Raw genomic sequence first — 23049 nt, 5'->3', positions numbered from 1 at the left:
GAGAAAGATTTTTTAGACAAAGGAAACGCAGTGGATCTAATTTACCTAGATTTTAGTAAGGCGTTTGATACCATGCCACATGGGGAATTAATAGTTAAATTGGATAAGATGGGGATCAATAGGAAAATTGAAAGGTGGATAAGGAATTGGTTAAAGGGGAGACTACAACGGGTCCTAATGAAAGGTGAATTGTCAGGCTGGAGAGAGGTTACCAATGGACTTTCTTCAAGGATCGGTTTTGGGACCAATCTTATTTAATCTTTTTATTACTGACCTTGGCACAAAAAGTGGGAGTGTGCTAATAAAGTCTGCGGATGATACAAAGCTGGGAGGTATTGCCAATTTAGAGAAGGACAGGGATACCCTACAGGAGGATCTGGATGACCTTGTAAACTGGAGTAATAGTAATAGGATGAAATTTAATAGTCAGAAGTGTAAGGTCATGCATTGAGGGATTAATAACAAGAATTTTAGTTATAAACTGGGGACGCATCAATTAGAAGTAACGGAGGAGGAAAAGGACCTTGGAGTACTGGTTGATCATAGGATGACTATGAGCTGCCAATGTGATATGGCCGTGAAAAAAGCTAATGCGGTCTTGGGATGCATCAGGCAAGGTATTTCCAGTAGGGATAAGGAGGTTTTAGTACCGTTATACAAGGCACTGGTGAGACCTCACCTGGAATACTGTGTGCAGTTCTGGTCTCCCATGTTTAAGAAGGATGAATTCAAACTGGAACAGGTACAGAGAAGGGCTACTAGGATGATTCGAGGAATGGAAAACTTGTCTTATGAAAGGAGACTCAAGGAGCTTGGCTTGTTTAGCCTAACTAAAAGAAGGTTGAGGGGAGATATGATTGCTCTCTATAAATATATCAGAGGGATAAATACCAGAGAGGGAGAGGAATTATTTAAGCTCAGTACCAATGTGGACACAAGAACAAATGGATATAAACTGGCCACTAGGAAATTTAGACTAGAAATTAGATGAAGGTTTCTAACCATCAGAGGAGTGAAGTTTTGGAATAGCCTTCCAAGGGAAGCAGTGGGGGCAAAAGATCTATCTGGCTTTAAGATTAAACTCGATAAGTTTATGGAGGAGATGGTATGATGGGATAACATGGTTTTGGTAATTAAATACTCATGGTAAATAGGCCCAATGGCCTGTGATGGGCTATTAGATGGAGTGAGATCCGAGTTACCCAGGAAAGAATTTTCTGTAGTATCTGGCTGATGAATCTTGCCCATATGCTCAGGGTTTAGCTGATCGCCATATTTGGGGTCGGGAAGGAATTTTCCTCCAGGGCAGATTGGAAGAGGCCCTGGAGGATTTTCGCCTTCCTCTGTAGCATGGGCACGGGTCACTTGCTGGAGGATTCTCTGCTCCTTGAAGTCTTTAAACTACGATTTGAGGACTTCAATAGCACAGATATAGGTGTGAGGGTTTTTTTTGTAGGAGTGGTGGGTGAAATTCTGTGGCCTGCGTTGTGCAGGAGGTCAGACTAGATGATCATAATGGTCCCTTCTGACCTAAATATCTATGAATCTATGAGGAGTATAAAAATACTACTCGAGCATGCAGGGGTGTAATCAGGAAGGCCAAAGCACAATTGGAGTTGCAGCTAGCAAGAGATGTGAAGAGTAACAAGAAAGATTTCTACAGGTATGTTAGCAACAAGAACATGGTCAGGGAAAGCATGGGACTCTTACTGAATGGGGGAGGCAACCTAGTGACAGATGATGTGGAAAAAGCTGACATAGAATCATAGAATATCAGGGTTGGAAGGGACCCCAGAAGGTCATCTAGTCCAACCCCCTGCTCAAAGCAGGACCAATTCCCAGTTAAATCATCCCAGCCAGGGCTTTGTCAAGCCTGACCTTAAAAACCTCTAAGGAAGGAGATTCTACCACCTCCCTAGGTAACTCATTCCAGTGTTTCACCACCCTCTTAGTGAAAAAGTTTTTCCTAATATCCAATCTAAACCTCCCCCACTGCAACTTGAGACCATTACTCCTCGTTCTGTCATCTGCTACCATTGAGAACAGTCTAGAGCCATCCTCTTTGGAACTCCCTTTCAGGTAGTTGAAAGCAGCTATCAAATCCCCCCTCATTCTTCTCTTCTGCAGGCTAAACAATCCCAGCTCCCTCAGCCTCTCCTCATAAGTCATGTGTTCCAGTCCCCTAATCATTTTTGTTGCCCTTCGCTGGACTCTCTCCAATTTATCCACAATGCTTTTTTTTGTGGATAAATCCACATACTCAATGCTTTTTTTGCCTCCGTCTTCACTGACAAAGTCAGCTCCCAGACTCCTGCACTGGGCATCATATTATGGGGAGGAGGTGAGGAGCACACAATGGTGAAAGAACTATTTAAAAAAGGTGGACATGAACAAGTCCATGAGACTGGATCTAATGCATTCGAAGGTGCTGAGGGAGTTGGCTGATGTGATTGCAGAGCCATTGGCCATTATCTTTGAAAACTTGTGGCAATCAGAGGAGGTCCTGGACGATTGGAGAAAAGGCAAATATAGTGCCCATCTTTAAAAAAGGAAAGAAAGAGAATCCAGGGAACTACAGACTGGTCAGCCTCATCTCAGTCCCTGGAAAGATCATGGAGCAGGTCCTCAAGGAATCCATTTTGAAGCACTTGGAGGAGAGGAAGGTGACCAGGAACAGTCCACATGGATTCACCAAGGGCACGTCATGCCTGAATAACCTGACTGCCTTCTATGATGAGATAACTGGATCTGTAGATATGGGGAAAGCAGTGGACATGATATACCCTGACTTTAGCAAATCTTTTGATACAGTCTCCCACAGTATTCTTGCCAGCCAGTTAAAAAGTATGGATTGGATGAATGGACTATAAGGTGGATAGAAAGCTGGCTAGATCGTCGGGCTCAATGGGTAGCGATCAACAGCTCAAAGTCTAGTTGGCAGCTGGTATCAAGCAGAGTGCCCCATGGGTAAATCCTGGGGCCAGTTTTGTTCAGCATCTTCATTAATGATCTGGATGATGGGATGGATTGCATCCTCAGCAAGTTCGCGGATGACACTAAGATGGGGGGCAAGGTAGATATGCTGGAGGGTAGGGATAGGGTCCAGAGTAACCTAGACAAATTGGAGGATTAGGCCAAAAGAAATCTGATGAGGTTCAACACGGACAAGTGCAGAATCCCATGCACCGCTACAGGCTGGGGACAGAGTGGCTAAGCCGCAGTTCTGCAGAAAAGGACCTGGAGATTACAGTGGACAAGAAGGTGGATATGAGTCAATAGTGTGCCCTTGTTGCCAAGAAGGCTACCGGCATATTGGGCTGCATTAGTAGGAGCATTGCCATCAGATAGAGGGAAGTGATTTCTCCCCTCTTTTCGGCACTGGTGAGGCCACATCTGGAGTATTGTGTCCAGCTTTGGGCCTCCCACTACAGAAGGGATGTGGACAAATTGGAGAGTCCAGCGGAAGGCAACAAAAATGATTAGGGGGCTGGGGCATGTGACTTACGAGGAAAGGCTGAGGGAACTGGGGTTATTTAGTCTGCAGAAGAGAAGAGTGAGTGGGGGATTTGATAGCAGCCTTCAACTACCTGAAGGGAGGTTCCAAAGAGAATGGAGCTAGGCTGTTCTTAGCGGTGGCAGATAACAGAACAAGAAGAAATGGTCTCAAGTTGCAGTGGAGGAGGTCTAGGTTGGATATTAGGAAAAACTATTTCACTAGGAGGGTGGTGAAGTACTGGAATGGGTTATCTAGGGAGATGGTGGAATCTCCATCCTTAGAGGTTTTTACGGCCCAGTTTGACAAAGCCCTGGCTGGGATGATTTAGTTGGGGTTGGTTCTGCTTTGAGCAGGGGGTTGGACTAGATGACCTCCTGAGGTCTCTTCCAACCCTAATCTTCTATGATTCTAACTCATATGAATTCCAAGCTCAGAGAGGATCTAGGTAACAGATCTAGGAAAATTAGATCTGCCTTTCCTTTAGCCATACAGAAGCTTAGGAAAGACAGAACAGCTTCTGTGGAAGAGGAGTTGTTTCAAGGTTACAAAATGCCATTATTTCCATTACTATTTATATTTTAACGCCTGGCCAGGGACAGACCCATCTCCCCAAATTAAAATTATGCTCTCACCCCATTTGCTAAACAAAAATATTACATTAAGAGTTAAAAATAGATTTGATAAAAAGCTCCTTATTACCTTTCATAGAAACATAAGACTGGAGGGGACCTCCCGGGTCATCAAATCCAGTTGCCTGCTACTGGAGACAATCGTGTCATATAACCCCATTCATATTTTTATCAAGCTCTATTGTTAGATTAAGTTGATTGCCACCATTACTCCTATTGAAGGCTGCTCCAGAACCTCACTCCTCTGATGTTTAGAAATCTTCTAATTTCTAGCCTAAATTTATTCATGGCTAGTTTATACCCATTTGTTCTTGTGCTAACTTTGTCCTTTAGCTTAAACAGCTCTTCATCCTCCCTGGTATTTATCCCCTGAGGTATTTAGAAACCAATCATATCCTCTCTCGGCCTTCATTTTTCAGAGCTAAACAAGCAAAGCTTTTTTAGTCTCCTCTCATAAAATAGGTTCCCCATTCCCTTGATCATCCAACTAGCCCTTCTCTGTAGCTGTTCCAGCTGGAATTCCTGCCTCGCTTCTACCTGGCTTTTTATCCCAAACACCAGTTTCTGGCTACTTTGTGGTCTGAGACTAAAGCTTGTGCTTCTTAGTCACACTTACTGGAACATTTTGTTTCATAGCTTGTCAGTACTGAAGCTTTTTAGCCACGGACGAGGCAGCAACTGGACAGGTTTCCTGCATGTTATTGTTGTACACTGTCTCAGAGGAACCTCTTCTGAGTATAAGGTGGCAGCTCAGTCCCCTTGGCCTATTCAGTTCTTGGCCAAGAATGGTACGATGTGGATAACCACCTCCAGGTGGCAGTATGAAACATACTGGTTCTTACCTCTAGACAGATAACCGATCCTTGATGCTCTTTGAACACTTTTAACTGCTCGCCGGTTACAATATTCCATGTTCGGATGGTATAATCTGTGCTGCCAGAAAATAGCTCCCTGTTTGGAGCATCGAGTATAAGGCATAAAACAGCCCCAGTGTGCCCTAGCAGGGTCTGGTAGCAACGCCCACTCGACACCCACCAGACCTTAACAGTGCAGTCTGTGCTTCCTGTCACCAGGAAGTCTCTGCTCAGTTTCTCCTGCTCCTCCTCTGACTCATCATGAACATCCCTGGAGGAGTAGTGAGCCAGAGTCAGAACACAGTTCCGATGGCCCCGGAATTCCTGGATTTGCTTCTCCTTATCCACACTCCAGCACCGAGCTGTCCTGTCATAGGAGCCGCTAAACAGATAGTCTTTGGCAACCAGGATCCTGTTAAAAATAAAGAACTAGTATACACATTGTTGCTTTGTGCTTTAACTGCCGCCCTCTCACCCCCGGTGACTGCATAAAGGGTACTGTACCAAGACTGCAATGAAGCACAAGAAGCAACTGTCCTTCAAATAACTGTTCAACCATCAGATATATTAAATATATCAATGTGAGCACCTCATTGCCACACGCAAGGACATGGCACAGTCCTGCAGAGACTTACCCAGTTACAAGTGAAAACAAACACATTACAAGGCAGAAGACTACTCCATTCAGGGTTCATCCAGGTTTTGGCCTTTGGTATTTGATTCTCTGCTGCTTAACATTTCCATTCCAGTTTAGGACACCATGTTGCTAGCAAGCAACTCTAATTCCCCACTGAACCTGCAAGACGTATCTAGATTTCTGATACACTGACAATGGAAGATTCCCAGGATCATAAGACTTGCCAAACCAGATCAGAGATCCATCTAATCTGCTATCCTATCTTCAACAGTGGCTAACACCAAATGTTTCAGAGGAAGATACAAAAATCCCATAGTGGACAATTATATATGAAATAATTTGCCCACAGAAGAGATTTCTTCCTAATTCCAGCTAATTAGGGGTTATTTATACCCTGAAGAATGAGGGTTTAATCCTCTTACAATTTTTTATCCTCATTTAATTGCTGATCTTTTCATTAACTATATGAATTACATGTAAAAAACAGGATAAAAAGAATGTTAAAGTTACAAATATAAGCATTCGGAAGTTAGGAAATCCCAGTATTAAGGTTGCATGTGGAACCTTAATTTGGCCCTTCTGCATATACATAATCACATGTTATCCTTCCCTTCCCTCTCCTCTACCCCCCCCCTCCAAAAGCCAAAACAAGCCAAAACAAAACCTGCTTCAGCATTCTGAAGTCAGGTAACTTATTTAGGTACCTAAAATAGACTAATTTGGGGCACCCTTTAAAAAATAACCTTGACTAGCAGCGCTACCATGTGTTATTCATTAGTTATCAGTTGCTTTTATAAACTTATTTAGCAGCTCATTTTTCATTATGGCTATTTAGTTGTCCAAAAGCCAAAGAAAATAGCCAACAATAACAGCAATTAAACTAATCGAACATTTAGTTTCCAAGAACTTGGAACCACAGATGATGGTTCCTAAGACCAATTATCACACAACTGTCAGACAAACAGGCAGGTTAAAAACAACTTTTAAAAAAATACCTAGTCAAGGATCTCACAAAAAGAGGATGATCATCATTATCCCAGTTTTACAGATAGAGGCTACGGCTACATGAGAGAGCCGTGCACTACAGCGGCGCAGCTGTAAGCTCTCTAATGTAGCTGCTCTACGTAGATGGGAGAGAGCTCTCTCAACAGCTTCACTACTTCAGCCCTGGTGAGCAGCTGCTCCCTATGCTGGCAGGAGAAGCTCTGCCATCGACATAGTGCTGTCCACACCAGCGCTTATGTTGGTGTAATTTACATCACTCAGGGGGGTGGTTTATTCACACCCTGAGCAACATAAATTATGCTGACAAAAGCTGTAGTGTAGACATAGCCAGAGAAACTGAAGAACAGAGGGGTTAAGTGACTTCCTTAAACTCTCAAAGGGAGTCAGTGACAGATGTAGGATCAGACACCCAGTCCAGCACTCAGTCCACTGGACAACAGAAGATCTGATCAAAGAGCAGCATGCAGCCCATGAAGTTCTACCCTGCAGTTCATAGCACCTTCACCTTAATGAGGAAAAGAAGGTTGTCCACTTAGATCAAGAAGCCAAATGTCCAAATTACAGACAGGGCAGGGTGGGTTAGGGTTAGGAATACTTCTAACCACCTTCTTTTCCGTAAGTTAGACATGGCCCTTTGGCACCTGTCAGGCTGCAAAGGCAGCCATCTAAAATGGGCAATGTTTTGGTGTCCATTTAATTCAAGATGTCATGAAAACTGGCTGACCCAGTATTTGAGCTGTCTCCTCCAACTGTTTACATATTCTGTTACATGCGTGTATTTGTTTTTTCCTTTCAAAACAAATGCTTCAATTGCTCTATTCCTAAATAAGTAAATATTTTCCAGCAATCAGGAGAAACCCTAGGATAACAAGCTAGGGAATATGCAAGTTCAGTAAGAGGTCACAGTGTAATTTTAAACTTAGTTTTAACAATAAGGAATAAATCATTCAAACAGGACCATGTCCTTTTTGCTAACAAGAATGGCTGACACGCTGCTTTTAAAATCTATTTATTACAGGTATCTGCTTTCAACTGAGCAATTTCTCCTAGAATTCCATTCCCAGTGGCAGATTCACCATACTGTGAGCCTTTTGCTGTTCTCCCATCTCCAGTCTATAGCTGTGTCAGCACCGTTGCTAGGATAACTAATTATTACCGCAAAGAACATGAGTAGCAGAGAGTCAAAGATTTACACAACCCATTTAGTTGTATAATGGAGATTACCAGATAAATTGTCTTTCTACCAGGATACAAGGTGGGTGAGATAATATTTTTTGTTGGACCAACATCAGTTGGAGAGAGAGACAAGCCTTTGAGCTACACAGAGCTCGTCCTCAGGTCCCACAAAAAATATTACCTCACCCCCTTGTCTCTCTAACATCCTGTGACCCACAGGGCTACAACAGCACTGCATACAATTTATCTTGTGTCCAGTTACAGAAGCACAATGGAATGATCCTCTTAAATGAAAAATCTGTAGTACCAACCTGTTGACAATTGATGTGTGCCCTCGGTAAATGGCCAGACACTGGCCTGTCATCACATCCCACTTTCTAATTGTGTGATCTGCACTACATGTGAATGCAACCTCATTTTCTAAGTGGCAAAAGGTGATGTAGCTTTCATGTCCTAGGAACAATGAGGGAGATAAAAAATATTCAATATGTTTCAAACAGAACAGGTCGGGCAAACTGTGACATGCTTTCTTTAGTTTAATTTAAAAAAAAAAAACTAGTTTGAAATTGGCCTGATCCAAAACCCCAGACCCTAATACTTTTGCGGCTGCAGTTTAAAAATCCACAACTGAGTTCATCACAAGCAGGAGCTCATGGAAAACATGGCACTTTTAATTTTAAAAGCATGAACTCCATCTTTGATTTACTGCTTCACTGGTATAAAGAATAAATTAAACAGAGGCATAGGTGCTGGAACTAGGGGTGCTGGGAGTGCTGCCGCACCCCAGGGCTTGGAGTAGTAACAACACAAATACATGGTTTCCGCATTCCCCCACTATAAAAATTGTTCAAGGACCACTGAACAGAGGTATGGTGGACCATTTCAATGATTACTGTCAACCAATTTAAGGCCCATCACTGAGCTTCTTGTTGTTTTAAAGGGTATTACAGAAACAATGAGCCAAATTCATCCTTGGTGTAACTCAACTGAAATCAACTGAGTTCAAATGAGCAATGAATTTGGTTCACTATATAAATACAAGTCTTTTCTCTTCTCTTTTTTAATTTGGTGAAAAAAGTGTATTTCAACATTACCCTCTGGTTTTTTAGACAAACAGCAGCACTGGGCTAGTGCAGGAAATTCTGAAATTCAAAAGACTAATTGGAAAGTTTCATTACCCAATCTAATTTAATAAGGTCCAATGTGAGTGAAATGCAAGCAACTAAAAGAACATGAGTGATGAAAAATAAATCAGCTGTATTCCCCCCCCCCCATTATTTCTAATAACAAGTAGAAATATTAAATATGCTTTCAATGGCAACAGTATCTCTTTAAGCAAATAGAGAGAAAGAATAAATGCATTGTCATTACTATTTATACAGTGATCAGAGCGTAGTAGGCTTTATAGTCAGATTAAAAACAGACATGGTCCCTGCCCTAAAGAGTTTACACTCAAGCAAAAGTGTGGGAATAGAGGCAAGGAGGAGTAGGGTTACAACATTTAGGTTGAGTTGTTATTTGATTGTACCATTAAGTGTATTTTACTAGGCCTCTGTGAGTTCAAGATTCAATTCCCACCAGCTCTGCCATAGCCTTCCAATTTGGCCTTGTCACAAGATCTCTCTGGGCCTTGGTTCCCCATCTGTAAAACAGGGGTATAATACTTTCTCTCCTTCCCCCCACCCACCGCTTCATTTTATCTGTTTAGATTGCTTACTCTTGGGGTAACATCTCTTACTATGCGGCTGTACAGTGCCTAGCACAATGGAACCCCAGTCTCAGCAGGGGCCACTAGGTGCTATGATTATTATTCCAGTAGCTTTGGGGTTTGTTTGGAGGGGTGGGGGAAAGAGGTAGAACATGACAAGCAGAAGAGGATGGAGGGAAAGAGGAAGGAACAAAGATATAGGGAAAGGAGTGGTAGAGTACGGAGAGTTATGCAGAAGAGGGAAATGGGAAAGGGTAGAGGTAAGGATCATCAGGAGGAGAGCAGATGGTAAAATGAGGCAAGCAGTCATAGTTAACTGACAGCATTAAAAATATGTGACTTAAAACAAGTGACTAAAGATAGTCAATTAGATATCAGGGGGTAGCTGTGTGAGTCTGTATCCCCAAAAATAACCAGGAGTCCAGTGGCACCTTAAAGACTAACAGATTTATTTGGGCATAAACTTTCATGGGTAAAAACCCCACTTCTTCAGATGCATGGAGTGAAAATTACAGATGAAGGCATTATATACTGACACATGAAGAGAAGGGAGTTACCTCACAAGTGGAGAACCAGTGTTGACAGAACCAATTCAATCAGGGTGGATGTAGTCCACTCCCAATAACAGATGAGGAGGTGTCAATTCCAGGAGAGGCAAAGCTGCTTTTGTAATGAGCCAGCCACTCCCATCTCTATTCAAACCCAAATTAATGGTGTTAAATTTGCAAATGAATTTTAGTTCTGCTGTTTCTCTTTGTAGTCTGTTTCTGAAGTTTTTTTGTTCAAGTATAGCTACTTTTAAATCTGTTAGCTACTTTTAAGATTTAAAAGTAACAGATTTAAAAGTAGCTATATAAGCTCCTAGTCAAATACTTATCTAGAAGAGGGACACACGCAATATACTGTCAGACTAACTGTAGACCATGCTGTGCACAGGAATTTGTTTATTGTTAATCTGACAGCATATTGCACATCTTGTCAACTAGAGCATAAATTTTTGCAATGAAACGAATATGTGGCTGACTTCCAGAAAGTCAGAGTCTTTCCAGATGGTATCACAAGTAAAGGTAAACTGAAATGCATTTTAAGTAAATAAAAGATGGCTCTGGGGATTAGTAATGTGATATAGCACTCTTCTAGCTGCTGGCTGAGTTCCAACCTAGGTCACATGACCAAAAGTTGTTACCATCAACAGCCAATGAAAAGTGAGCTTGATGGCCTCAGTCCAATTACCCAGGGACTGTAATGTGCACCGAAAAAAACCCCCACACACACCAAAATTTGGCACCCTTATAAGCAGACTCAACACACTGGTCAAGAATCAGGCCATCTGATCTATACTATGAACCCTTGTACCTATGCTGAGGTTTTGTGAAAACCTTCCACCAGTGCTAGCAAATTTGGGAGTGTGAATGTAGACATTCACCAGCATCTTGAGCACCATGCTACATAATTCTGCTCTGAGCAGCTCTAGACCAGTGGTTTTAAAACTTCGGGTCACGACCCAGTACTGGGTCATGGAATGCAAGGCACTGGGTCACCTTCCTCAGCACCCAGGTACCATGGCGCCTGGCCAGTAAAAACTAGTGGTTCCTGGCAATGGGAGCTAGGGCAGGCAGGGGGTGGTGCCTGTGGGTGAGAGCTGCTTGCGTGCCTCCGCCTAGGAGGCAGCCCTGCTGCTGGCTGCTTCTGTGGCGCAGCGTGGTCTGTGGTGCCAGGACAGGCAGGAAGCCTGCCTCTGCACCCCGGCTGTGCTGCTGACCGGGAGCTGCCGGAGGTAAGCCTGTGCCCCAACCCTGCACCCCGATCCCCTGCCCCAGCTCGGAGCCCCCCCAAACCTGAAGCCCCCTCCTGCACCCCAAATGCCTCATCCAAGGCCCCACCCCAAAGCCTGCACCCCCAGCCCAGAGCCCTGACCCCCCTCCCACACTCCAACCCCCTGCCCCAGCCCAGAGCCCCCTCCCACACCCTGAATCCCTCATTCCTGGACCTATGCCAGAGCCCTCACCCCAACCCTCTGCCCTAGCCCTGAGCCCCGTCCCACACCCCAAGGCCCTCATCCCCAGCCCCTTTGGGTCATGGGCATCAACAATTTTCTTCAACTGGGTCACCAGAAAAAAAGTTTGAAAACCACTGATCTAGACAACCTGGTGGCTGAATTACTTCACCACTATCTACATTAGTTACTCTTGGAGGAATTATGCACCACTGCACACATGCAAAGTTCAAGTCCCCTGCAGATTTTTTCCCCCCTGCAGAAAATAGATTCTGCAGGGGAAGTGCTGCAATTACACCTTTCACCCACCAGGGGCTACTGTTGTGCCAGAAGAGGACAGTTGGCTCATGGGCAGGAGAGGCTGCTTTCCTCACAGTGCCCTGCCTATGGGGACAGGTGAGGAGGCACAGTATATGTGAAGCACTTAGAGGAGAGGAAAGTGATCAGGAACAGTCAGCATGGATTCACCAAGGGCAAGTCATGCCTGACTAATCTAATTGCCTTCTATAAGATAACTGGCTCCGTGGATGAGGGGAAAGCAGTGGACGTGTTGTTCCTAGACTTTAGCAAAGCTTTTGACACTGTCTCCCACAGTATTCTTGCCAGCAAGTTAAAGACGTATGGGCTGGATGAATGGACTATAAGGTGGATAGAAAGTTGGCTAGATTGTCGGGCTCAACGGGTAGTGATCAATGGCTCCATGTCTAGTTGGCAGCCGGTATCAAGTGGAGTGCCCCAAGGGTCGGTCCTCGGGCTGGTTTTGTTCAGTATCTTCATTTATGATCTGGAGGATGGTGTGGATTGCACCCTCAGCAAGTTTGCAGATGACACTAAACTGGGAAGAGAGATAGATACACTGGAGGGTAGAGATAGGATACAGAGGGACCTAGACGAATTGGAGGATGGGGCCAAAAGAAATCTGATGAGGTTCAACAAGGACAAGTGCAGAGTCTTGCACTTAGGATGGAAGAATCCAATGCACCGCTACAGACTAGGGACCGAATGGCTTGGCAGCAGTTCTGCAGAGAAGGACCTAGGAGTTACAGTGGATGAGAAGGTGGATATGAGTCAACAGTGTGCCCTTGTTGCCAAGAAGGCCAATGGCATTTTGGGGTGTATAAGCAGGGGCATTGCCAGCAGATCGAGGGACGTGATCGTTCCCCTCTATTCGACATTGGTGAGGCCTCATCTGGAGTACTGTGTCCAGTTTTGGGCCCCACGCTACAAGAAGGATGTGGAAAAATTGGAAAGAGTCCAGCGGAGGGCAACAAAAATGATTAGGGGACTGGAACACATGACTTATGAGGAGAGGCTGAGGGAACTGGGGATGTTTAGTCTACGGAAGAGAAGAATGAGGGGGGATTTGATAGCTGCTTTCAACTACCTGAAAGGGGGTTCCAAAGAGGATGGCTCTAGACTGTTCTCAGTGGTAGCAGATGACAGAACAAGGAGTAATGGTCTCAAGTTGCAGTGGGGGAGGTTTAGGTTGGATATTAGGAAAAACTTTTTCACTAGGAGGGCAGTGAAACACTGGAATGCGTTACCTAGGGAGGTGGTGGAATCTCCTTCCTTAGAAGTTTTTAAGGTCAGGCTTGACAAAGCCCTGGCTGGGATGATTTAATTGGGGATCTGTCCTGCTTTGAGCATGGGGTTGGACTAGATGACCTCCTGAGGTCCCTTCCAACCCTGATATTCTATGATTCTATGTGGGGGATGGACAGAGTAGGGCACATGGGGCTTCTGGGGGGTCATGTAGACTGGGGTTCACAGGGGGTAGTGGGGGGACAGACTGGGGCAGGAACACAGGAGCTAGTGGGTGATAGCATTAAGCCAGGGAGTGGGAGTGCAGGGCCACATGGGAACAGTGGAGGACTGGTGGCTGAGTGGAGGTGCAGGAACACATGGGGACAGAGGCAGATGTGCCTGACTGAATGGGAGAGGCTTGGGGTCAGCCAGGGACTCCATGGGGGAGGCTCCCCAACTCCCTAACAACTCCTCCCAAAAACAACTATTCCACACTTCTCCCACTCCAACCCACACCCAACAACCCTCCACGTTCACTCCTAGGCTGTTTCCCAGCAATTACTTCCCTCTCCCTCAGCTCCTCTCTTACCCCTGACTCCCACAAGCTTTTGCACTGTTTCTGAGAGGTGCAGGAAATTAACAGAGCCCTGCAAATCCACGGGTATCTGTTTTATATCCATGGACCATTTTTGCAGATAGCCACTCGGATGCAGATACAAATTTTGTATCCGCGCAGGGCTCTGACGGTAAGAGTCAGGCAGGCAGCTGTGAGAAACCATGGCTCGGACTCTCCACCTGCCCTGGGCAGGGCGCCTGGGGTACAGGGACACAGACTGGGGCTGCTCAGGCCCCACGCAGGGCAGGTGGAAGGTCTGCTGCGACTCCCCACAGCTGGCTCTTAGCATGGCCAGGCTGCGGCTCAAAGGGCCAGTCCCCCACTGGCTGGAGCTGGGTCAGGGAGAGCCATGCTGGCAACTGTGGGAAGCCGAGGCAGACCCTCCACCTGCTGTGGGTGGGGGACCCGAGCAGCCCCCGACCCGTTTCCCTGACCCCCCAGATCACCTGCCCAGGGCAGGTGGAGGGACCCAGGCTCCCCACAACTGCAGCTTCCCAACCCAGCTCCGGCCAGTGGGGGACAGGCAGCTGTGGGGAGCTGCAGCGGACCCTCTCATTGGCCATGACTCCGCGGCTCCTCACAGCTGCCCGGGTGGCTTGTATCATGGCTAGGCTGTGGCTCCAGGGCCCTACCCCCCGGCCAGAGCTGGGTCGGGAGAGCCGAGTGGGCAGCTGTGGGGAGCTGGCATGAAGTCATGGACCTCCACCTGCCCTGGGTGGGGGGCCCGAGCAGCTCCACAGGTCACCATGCAGCAGTGACCAGTAGCACTGGAACAGGGGACCAGGAGGGGCCTCGCCCATCCACTCTTCACAGGGGTGGACCCCTCCTCCTTCCCCCACCAAGGTCCCACCCACCCTTCCCCACAGCCAGGCCAGCTGGAGCCCACCTGGGGAGCTGTGGGGAGCTGCAGCAGACCCTCCACCTGCCTGTGGTGCAGGGGAGGGACTGACAGCAGCCCCCAGCCATGTCCCTGCCCCCCAGGCTCCCTGCCCAGCCAAAGGCAGGTGAAGGGTCCATGACAGCTCCCCACAGCTGCCCACGTGGCTCTCCATGACCCGGCTCTGGTGCGGGAGGGGTGTGCCTCAGAGCCTCAGCCAGGCCACAGTAAGTAAAGCCATGCAAATCCGTTGATATCTGTGGATATCCACAGACAACTTTTGTGGATCACAGCGCAGATACACAGATGCAGATCCAAGCAGGGCTCTCGAAATATGTTTCTTTATTGTAGTTTAAATGAATTATTACTCAAAGTTCTGTATTAATATGCCTATTAAGGAATCTATTTGATAAAAATATTTCCTGAATCTTTTTTGTTGTCTATATTGTTACAAAAAGAAAAGGAGTACTTGTGGCACCTTAGAGACTAACAAATTTATTTCAGCATAAGCTTTCGTGAGCTACAGCTCACTTCATCAGATGCATTCAGTGGAAAATACAGTGGGAAGATTTATATACATAGAGAACATGAAACAATGGGTGTTACCATACACACTGTAACAAGAGTGATCACTTAAGGTGAGTTATTACCAGCAGGAGAGCAGGGGGGTTGGGGGGAACCTTTTGTAGTGATAATCAAGGTGGGCCATTTCTTGGACGTTGACAAGAACATCTTAGGAACAGTGGGGGGGGAGTGGGATAAACATGGGGAAATAGTTTTACTTTGTGTAATGACCCATCCACTCCCAGTCTCTATTCAAGCCTAAGTTAATTGTATCCAGTTTGCAAATTAATTCCAATTCAGCAGTCTCTCATTGGAGTCTGTTTTTGAAGTTCTTTTGCTGAAGTATTGCCACTTTTAGTTCTGTAATCGAGTGACCAGAGAAACTGAAGTGTTCTCCAACTGGTTTTTGAATGTTATAATTCTTGACATCTGATTTGTGTCCATTTATTCTTTTATGTAGAGACTGTCCAGTTTGACCAATGTACATGGCAGAGGGGCATTGCTGGCACATGGTGGCATATATCACATTGGTAGATGTGCAGGTGAACGAGCCTCTGATAGTGTGGCTGATGTGATTAGGCCCTATGATGGTGTCCCCTGAATAGATATGTGGACACAGTTGGCAACGGGCTTTGTTGCAAGGATAGGTTCCTGGGTTAGTGGTTCTGTTGTGTGGTGTGTGGTTGCTGGTGAGTATTTGCCTCAGGTTGGGGGGCTGTCTGTAAGCAAGGACTGGCCTGTCTCCCAAGATCTGTGAGAGTGATGGGTCGTCCTTCAGGATAGGTTGTAGATCCTTGATGATGTGTTGGAGAGGTTTTAGTTGGGGGCTGAAGGTGATGGCTAGTGGCGTTCTGTTATTTTCTTTGTTCGGCCTGTCCTGTAGTAGGTGACTTCTGGGTAATCTTCTGGCTCTGTCAGTCTGTTTCTTCACTTCTGCAGGTGGGTATTGTAGTTGTAAGAATGCTTGATAGAGAGCTTGTAGGTGTTTGTCTTTGTCTGAGGGGTTGGAGCAAATGCAGTTGTATCATAGAGCTTGGCTGTAGACAATGGATCATGTGATGCAATCTGGATGAAAGCTGGAAGGCATGTAGCTAGGAATAGCGGTCAGTAGGTTTCCAGTATAGGGTGGTGTTTATGTGACCATCACTTATTACCACCGTAGTGTCCAGGAAGTGGATCTCTTGTGTGGACTGGTCCAGGCTGAGGTTGATGGTGGGATGGAAATTGTTGAAATCATGGTGGAATTCCTCAAGGGCTTCTTTTCCATGGGTCCAGATGATGAAGATGTTATCAATGTAGCGCAAGTAGAGTAGGGGCATTTGGGGACGAGAGCTGAGGAAGCGTTGTTCTAAGTCAGCCATAAAAATGTTGGCATACTGTGGGGCCATGCGGGTACCCATAGCAGTGCCACTGATTTGAAGGTATACATTGTCCCCAAATGTGAAATAGTTATGGGTGAGGACAAAGTCACAAAGTTCAGCCGCCAGTTTATCCGTGACATTATCGGGGATAGTGTTCTTGGCGTCTTGTAGTCCATCTTTGTGTGGAATGTTGGTGTCGAGGGCTTCTACATCCATAGTGGCCAGGATGGTGTTTTCAAGAAGATCACCAATGGATTGTAGTTTCCTCAGGAAGTCAGTGGTGTCTCGAAGATAGCTGGGAGTGCTGGTAGTGTAGGGCCTGAGGAGGGAGTCTACATAGCCAGACAATCCTGCTGTCAGGGTGCCAATGCCTGAGATGATGGAGCGTCCAGGATTTCCAGGTTTATGGATCTTGGGTAGCAGATCCCCAGGTCGGGATTCCAGGGATGTGTCTGTGCGGATTTGTTCTTGTGCTTTTTCAGGGAGTTTCTTGAGCAGATGGTGTAGTTTCTTTTGGTAACCTTCAGTGGGATCAGAGGGCAATGGCTTGTAGAAAGTGGTGTTGGAGAGCTGCCTAGCAGCCTCTTGTTTATATTCCGACCTATTCATGATGATGACAGCACCTCCTTTGTCAGCCTTTTTGATTATGATGTCAGAGTTGTTTCTGAGGCTGTGGATGGCATTGTGTTCTGCACGGCTGAGGTTATGGGGCAAGTGATGCTGCTTTTCCACAATTTCAGCCCGTACACGTCGGCGGAAGCACTCTATGTAGAAGTCCAGTCTGTTGTTTCGACCTTCAGGAAGGGTCCACCTGGAATCCTTCTTTTTGTAGTCTTGGTAGGAAGCTCTCTGGGGTTAGTATGTTGTTTAGAGGTGTGTTTTTTACCTTCAGTCCTTTTGGTATGATGTCCATCTGTTTGCATTTGGAAAGAAAGATGATGTCTGTCTGTATCTGTATGAGTTTTTTCATGAAGTTGATAGATTTCCACTCCATACAGCTAAATTCAGTGCCTTGCATAATGACAGGTTTCAGAGTAGCAGCCGTGTTAGTCTGTATTCGCAAAAAGAAAAGGAGTACTTGTGGCACCTTAGAGACTAACAAATTTATTTGAGCATAAGCTCGTGAGCTACAGCTCACTTCATCGGATGCATTCAGTGGAAAATACAGTGGGGAGATTTATATACACAGAGAACATGAAACAATGGGTGTACATTGGTCAAACTGGACAGTCTCTACGTAAAAGAATAAATGGACACAAATCAGACGTCAAGAATTATAACATTCAAAAACCAGTTGGAGAACACTTCAATCTCTCTGGTCACTCGATTACAGACCTAAAAGTGGCAATACTTCAACAAAAAAACTTCAGAAACAGACTCCACGAGAGACTGCTGAATTGGAATTAATTTGCAAACTGGATACAATTAACTTAGGCTTGAATAGAGACTGGGAGTGGATGGGTCATTACACAAAGTAAAACTATTTCCCCTTGTTTATCCCCACCCCACCCCACCGTTCCTCAGACATTCTTGTCAACTGCTGGAAATGGCCCACCTTGATTATCACTACAAAAGGTTCCCCCCCACACCCCGCTCTCCTGCTGGTAATAGCTCTCCTTAAGTGATCACTCTTGTTACAGTGTGTATGGTAACACCCATTGTTTCATTGTCTCTGTGTATATATATCTCCCCACTGTATTTTCCACTGAATGCATCCGATGAATTGAGCTGTTGCTCACGAAAGCTTATGCTGAAATAAATTGGTTAGTCTCTAAGGTGCCACAAGTACTCCTTTTCTTTTTGCAAATACAGACTAACATGGCTGCTACTCTGAAACCTATATTGTTACAGATATACTTATTGACAGGTATTTTAAAATAAATTAACAAAATAATTGAAACTGGAGTGTTTATATTGTGTTATTTTGACTAATAATATAATAATATAATAATATATGCTGAATTTTGAAATATTTTGAGCAGAATTTTTAATGTTTGGGCACAGAATTCCCCCAGGAGTAAATAGTGCTCTGACCATCATGTACTAGAGTAACAGTGAATAATTCACAAAAACCTCATTGTAGATGAGGCTTCACTGATGGGTTACGGTTGCGGCACCTTGGTTATGTTGTGGGTGAAGCTTGCAGTGGTGTTTGTTCTGTTGGCAGAGGGCTGTCAATATGGTGACTTTCACAACACCAAATTTATATGATTTTTTTCATTAAATATGATAAACTGTTTCATGTAGATTTGAAACTAGCCAACATCCTTAAGGGAGATTATGCGTGGGTAGAGCCCCAAACCCTAGCAGTAAGTAGGCCTGGTTGTGAATACACCCAACCCTTATTGAGTGGATTGAAAAAGAATTATAATCCTAAAGGGGTATGCAGGAAGTTATCTAAAGGGCAGCTTTTACACTGGAAATTCAAGATTTCAATTCACAATCCCCTCCTGCAGGCTTTCTGCATTCTTTAATCGTTTTGAGGTTAGTCTAGGGATTGTGTACGAAGATGTAAATCTCATTAAACAGGCAAAAACAATTTCAGAAGTAAAAGCCTAGCAGTTTGCATTAGACACATGGAAATGTTTTGTTCTACTGAAGAAAATCCCATTGTTCACTGAGGCCTGTTTCTCAACTGTAAGGTCAAGAAGTTCTGAATAAAAAAAAAAGTCTCCTGGAAAAAGTGAAGATTTTAAAAGAAAAAAACAGTTACACTTGGGTGAGCAGCTGAGGACTGCAGTGAGGAAGCAGAAGTTAAATTGCTGTGTTCTACTCCAGAGGCCAAGGGATTCCTCTGTGCGGTAACATTTGTAACTTGCTTTGGGATGAAAGAGCTTCTAGTTAATATTACTCTTACTGATTCTTAAGCACGATATTTGGCCACTCAACCTGCTCCAGAGACTGGAGAAGATGGAACATGCTGTGTCAGGTTTGTCCCATACCTTAGAATAAACTGTACTTGAACTCAGAACCTAGATAAAAGGGACACATACTGTACCTTGGAAGTGGCCATGGCACTGGCTATCTGCAGTGCTCCAGAGACGTGCAGTGCCATCTTCACTGCCCGTCAGCAGGTGCTGCCCGTCTGGGCTCAGACTGAGCCAGTTGATGCCTCCTCGGTGATCAGAACAGACCTTCAGTGCCGAGCCACTGCTCCCCATCCTGCTGGCCTCAGCACAGGCCCCAGCAAAGGCAGAGGACCCAGACAGGGGTTGACTCACTGATTCCACACCACTTTAGAAAGGTAGTATGAGCCTGCAGCGGGCTCCCAGAGACCAACTTCAGCCATTACTATGGCCCTGAGAAACCAGCAGTCTAGCCTAGTCCCCTGCAAAAATGCACAAGGTCACAGAACAGGACACACATCCATCCTTAGCATGGATAGTTACCCTTTTCCCCTCCCCTGGTCAGGACATATTAAACTAACTGATCCTTGACCCTTCATGAGTAAACATGGGAAATGCAGCAATTCTCACTGCTATAGGCATGGGGCTGAATCTATGTTGCCACCCTGCCCCGCACACTTTATTCTGGTTATAAGAAAGGGCTTGATTTTCTGCAGTAAAGAACACTGGTAGCTCCCACTTCTCCCTCTGGCTGGCTGTAGTGTCCATAATCTGGTGTCCTGACCACCCCAGAGGATTCTAATGTACCCTTGAAAGGTTTAAAGCCAGGTCTGACTAAACACAGGGGATTAACACCTTAAAGCAGCACAAAACCCGGCCCTGAACAGAAAATACCCCCCACCCCCCGGACAGAGATCTGTCTCTTCTACAGTTTGCAAAACATGTGTAGCTTGTCATGCCAATGCAGTATTATCAAACTGACCTGACTGGACATGATGTCAGCCCAGGGACCCTTACCCTGGCCCCACAAAACCTGCCCTTTCTAAGCACAGCTCTCTCACACCCCCTTGGGAACTAACTCTGCTTTTAGCCCTTATTCATCACCTTCATGCCAAGTCCTGAGCAGACACATTGGAAAAGAGGTTATATGCCAAAGAGAGCAGTGAGAATGCCCACACCACCTCCTCTCACGTCCTAGGAGCAGAGGCCAGGGCAGGTTTGTTCCCTGTGGTACAGTTCCTAGTATTGCTATTCAGTGCCCCTCCTCTGCGGTACAGGCCCACAGGTTTCTGCCTGCACCTCCCACCGAGGGGAGATGGAAACCAGGCAAGGGCTCTCCCCTCTTTCCCTGGATTATATCCTCACCTTCCCCAACCCCCCAAAAAACCTCAACCTCTGTGTAAAATCAAACAGGATGATAAACCCTGAATGGTTCCTGCCATCAGAGAGCAAACCCCTCTCCATGCCCATCGCTGTGCTCAGCCCCCGCCCCTCCACCGCCTCCTGCCCCCAGGAGAGAGAAAATCCCCACCCCCATCTCTGTGCTCATCCCCTCCCACCCCATGGCTGTGCTGCTCTCCTTCTGCCCTTCCCCCCAACAAGGCGGAGCCCCCTCTCAGCCCCCCCCATGGCTGTGCTGATCCCCTCCTGCCCTTCCCCACCCCCAGGGAGGAGCCCCCTCCCAGCCACCCCCCCCCATGGCTGTGCTGATCCCCTCCTGCCCTTCCCCACCCACAGGGGGGAGCCTCCCCAGCCACCCCCCCATGGCTGTGCTGATCCACTCCTGCCCTTCCCCACCCCCAGGGAGGAGCCCCCTCCCAGCCACCCCCCCCCAAAGGCTGTGTTGATCCCCTCCTGCACTTCCCCAACCCCAGGGGGGAGCCCCCGCAGCCACCCCACCATGGCTGTGCTGATCCACTCCTGCCCTTCCCCACCCCCAGGGGGGAGCCCCCTCCCAACCACCCCCCCATGGCTGTGCTGATCCCCTCCTGCCCTTCCCCACCCACAGGGGGGAGCCCCCCCCAGCCACCCCACCATGGCTGTGCTGATCCACTCCTGCCCTTCCCCACCCCCAGGGGGGAGCCACCCCCCCAGCCACCCCCCACCATGGCTGTGCTGATCCACTCCTGCCCTTCCCCACCCCCAGGGGGGAGCCCCAATCTGAACTGTTCCCCACCATGCCTGTGCTGCTTTTCCCCTCACGCCTCCTTCTTTCCCAGAGGAGACCCCCTCCCATGTTCCCCCCTAGAGAGCAGGGGTCCCTCCCCCATGGCGGACCGGTGCTATCTGCCTCGCAGCGATACCTTCCGGCTGTGTGTCCTGAGCCCCCCCCCCCGCCCCCCGCATGCCAGCGCCGCTTCTCTCCTGCCAGACACCCCCCCCCAGGACAGCAGCGTCCCCCTCCCCCACGTCTGTGCTGCTTCCCCCGGCCCCCTCCCCCCACGTCTGTGCTGCTTCCTTAACACTCCTCTCCCCCTTTGTCTCTGCCGCCCCCTCACAGAGGTGCCCCCCCCACTGGCCAACCCCCAGCAGCTGCTCCCCCCAGGGCTATTTTGCTCCTAATGCCCCCAAGCACCCACCCTTCCCCAAATAGTGCAGCCCGACTCCCCCACATACGACCCCCCCATCTATGTTGTTTCCTTTGACACTCCCCAGGGAAGGAAACACCCCCTCCCCCCCTCCCCAGAGCTGGACCGTCTCCTTGTCACCCCAGCTCTTCCCCTCGCCTGTGCTTCCACCCCAGCCCCATGCAGGACACCCTCCCTCCCGCCGTGTCTGTGGTGCCCCCCCCCGCTCACCCCCAGTCCCGGTTTCTGACCTCATTGTAACCCGCCAGGGCGGGCGAGGAAGATCCCGCGTCCCGGAGCCTGTGGGGCAGAGGCACCCACTTGCTGGAGAAGAGCGGAAAATAAAGCGCCCCCGGGGGGCTCGTCTGCGGGGGCGGGGGGGGCAGAGACACGTTCCCGCAGCCGCGAGTTTTCTCCTTTTAACCAAGGGACTTTCTCCCCGCCCCAAGGGAGAGGGGCAGGGAGAGGCACCGAGCCTCGCGTGCGGACAGACCCACGTCCCTGCCTGCGGAGGGGCAAGGGGGCAACCTGGGGCGAGGAGCCCCCCCGCCTAGCAGTCCCGGGAACCCTCCACGTTCCCACGCGTGGGTCCTGCTGGGAAGATGCTCGTGGGGATGGTCCTTCGCCCGGGCTTAGCCCCCGGCGCTGTGGCCGCCGCTGCCGTGCAGGGAACAGCGCTGCGAAGAGGTCGGATTCAAGAGGTTTCACGTTCAGCACGATGCCTTTTGTCCGGGTCCCGGCCCCCCTTCAGCTGCGCCCGGCTGAAGAGCTTCATCTGGGCTTCGTGCCGAGGCCCCCACAGGCATCCCCAACCCATTCGCTCTTCAGCCCCTTCCAGCGCCTTCGCCCTGGTTCTCATTAACGCGGTGGTTCAGAGCTCAGCTTGTCCGTCCATCAGCTGCGCAGGGGACCACACCACCCCCCTCAGGCTTCCCCTAGGTCCTAGAGGAAGTTGTCTTCCTCACGAGACTTTTTTTTTTTTTTTTTTTTAACACGTCTCTAGCACTTTCCATACTAGGAATCCATGCACTGGTTGCCTCACAACACCCCTGTGACACAAGGAAGCATTCTTTTTCTTACCGTGCCCATAGGCCCCCAACTAAGATCAGAGCCTACTGTGTTGGGCACTGTATAAATATGTAGAAAGAGACCGTCCCAGCACCAAAGAGCTACAGTCTTAGGCCATGTCTACA

General features: G+C 47.5%; 1 protein-coding gene across 2 annotated transcripts in view; it reads right to left on the bottom strand.

Moving 5' to 3' along the window:
* WDR86 (WD repeat domain 86) overlaps positions 1 to 22774 on the bottom strand; it is a 49452-nt gene extending 26678 nt beyond the window's left edge. For both annotated transcript variants that reach the window (XM_084620892.1, XM_084620893.1), the window contains exons 1-4: positions 22108 to 22774; positions 19442 to 19771; positions 8109 to 8250; positions 4968 to 5391 (exon numbers count right to left, since the gene is read on the bottom strand). In XM_084620892.1, coding sequence (XP_084477018.1) covers positions 4968 to 5391; positions 8109 to 8250; positions 19442 to 19604 — 729 coding nt within the window. In that variant the 5' untranslated portion in view covers positions 19605 to 19771; positions 22108 to 22774. The remainder of the gene's footprint in view (positions 1 to 4967; positions 5392 to 8108; positions 8251 to 19441; positions 19772 to 22107) is intronic.
* Positions 22775 to 23049: the final 275 nt, after the last annotated feature.

This window comes from Lepidochelys olivacea (genome assembly GCF_965140295.1).
Source record: "Lepidochelys olivacea isolate rLepOli2 genome assembly, chromosome: 2".
NCBI lineage: Eukaryota > Metazoa > Chordata > Testudines > Cheloniidae > Lepidochelys > Lepidochelys olivacea.
This window is presented reverse-complemented; position numbering and strand designations above follow the sequence as displayed.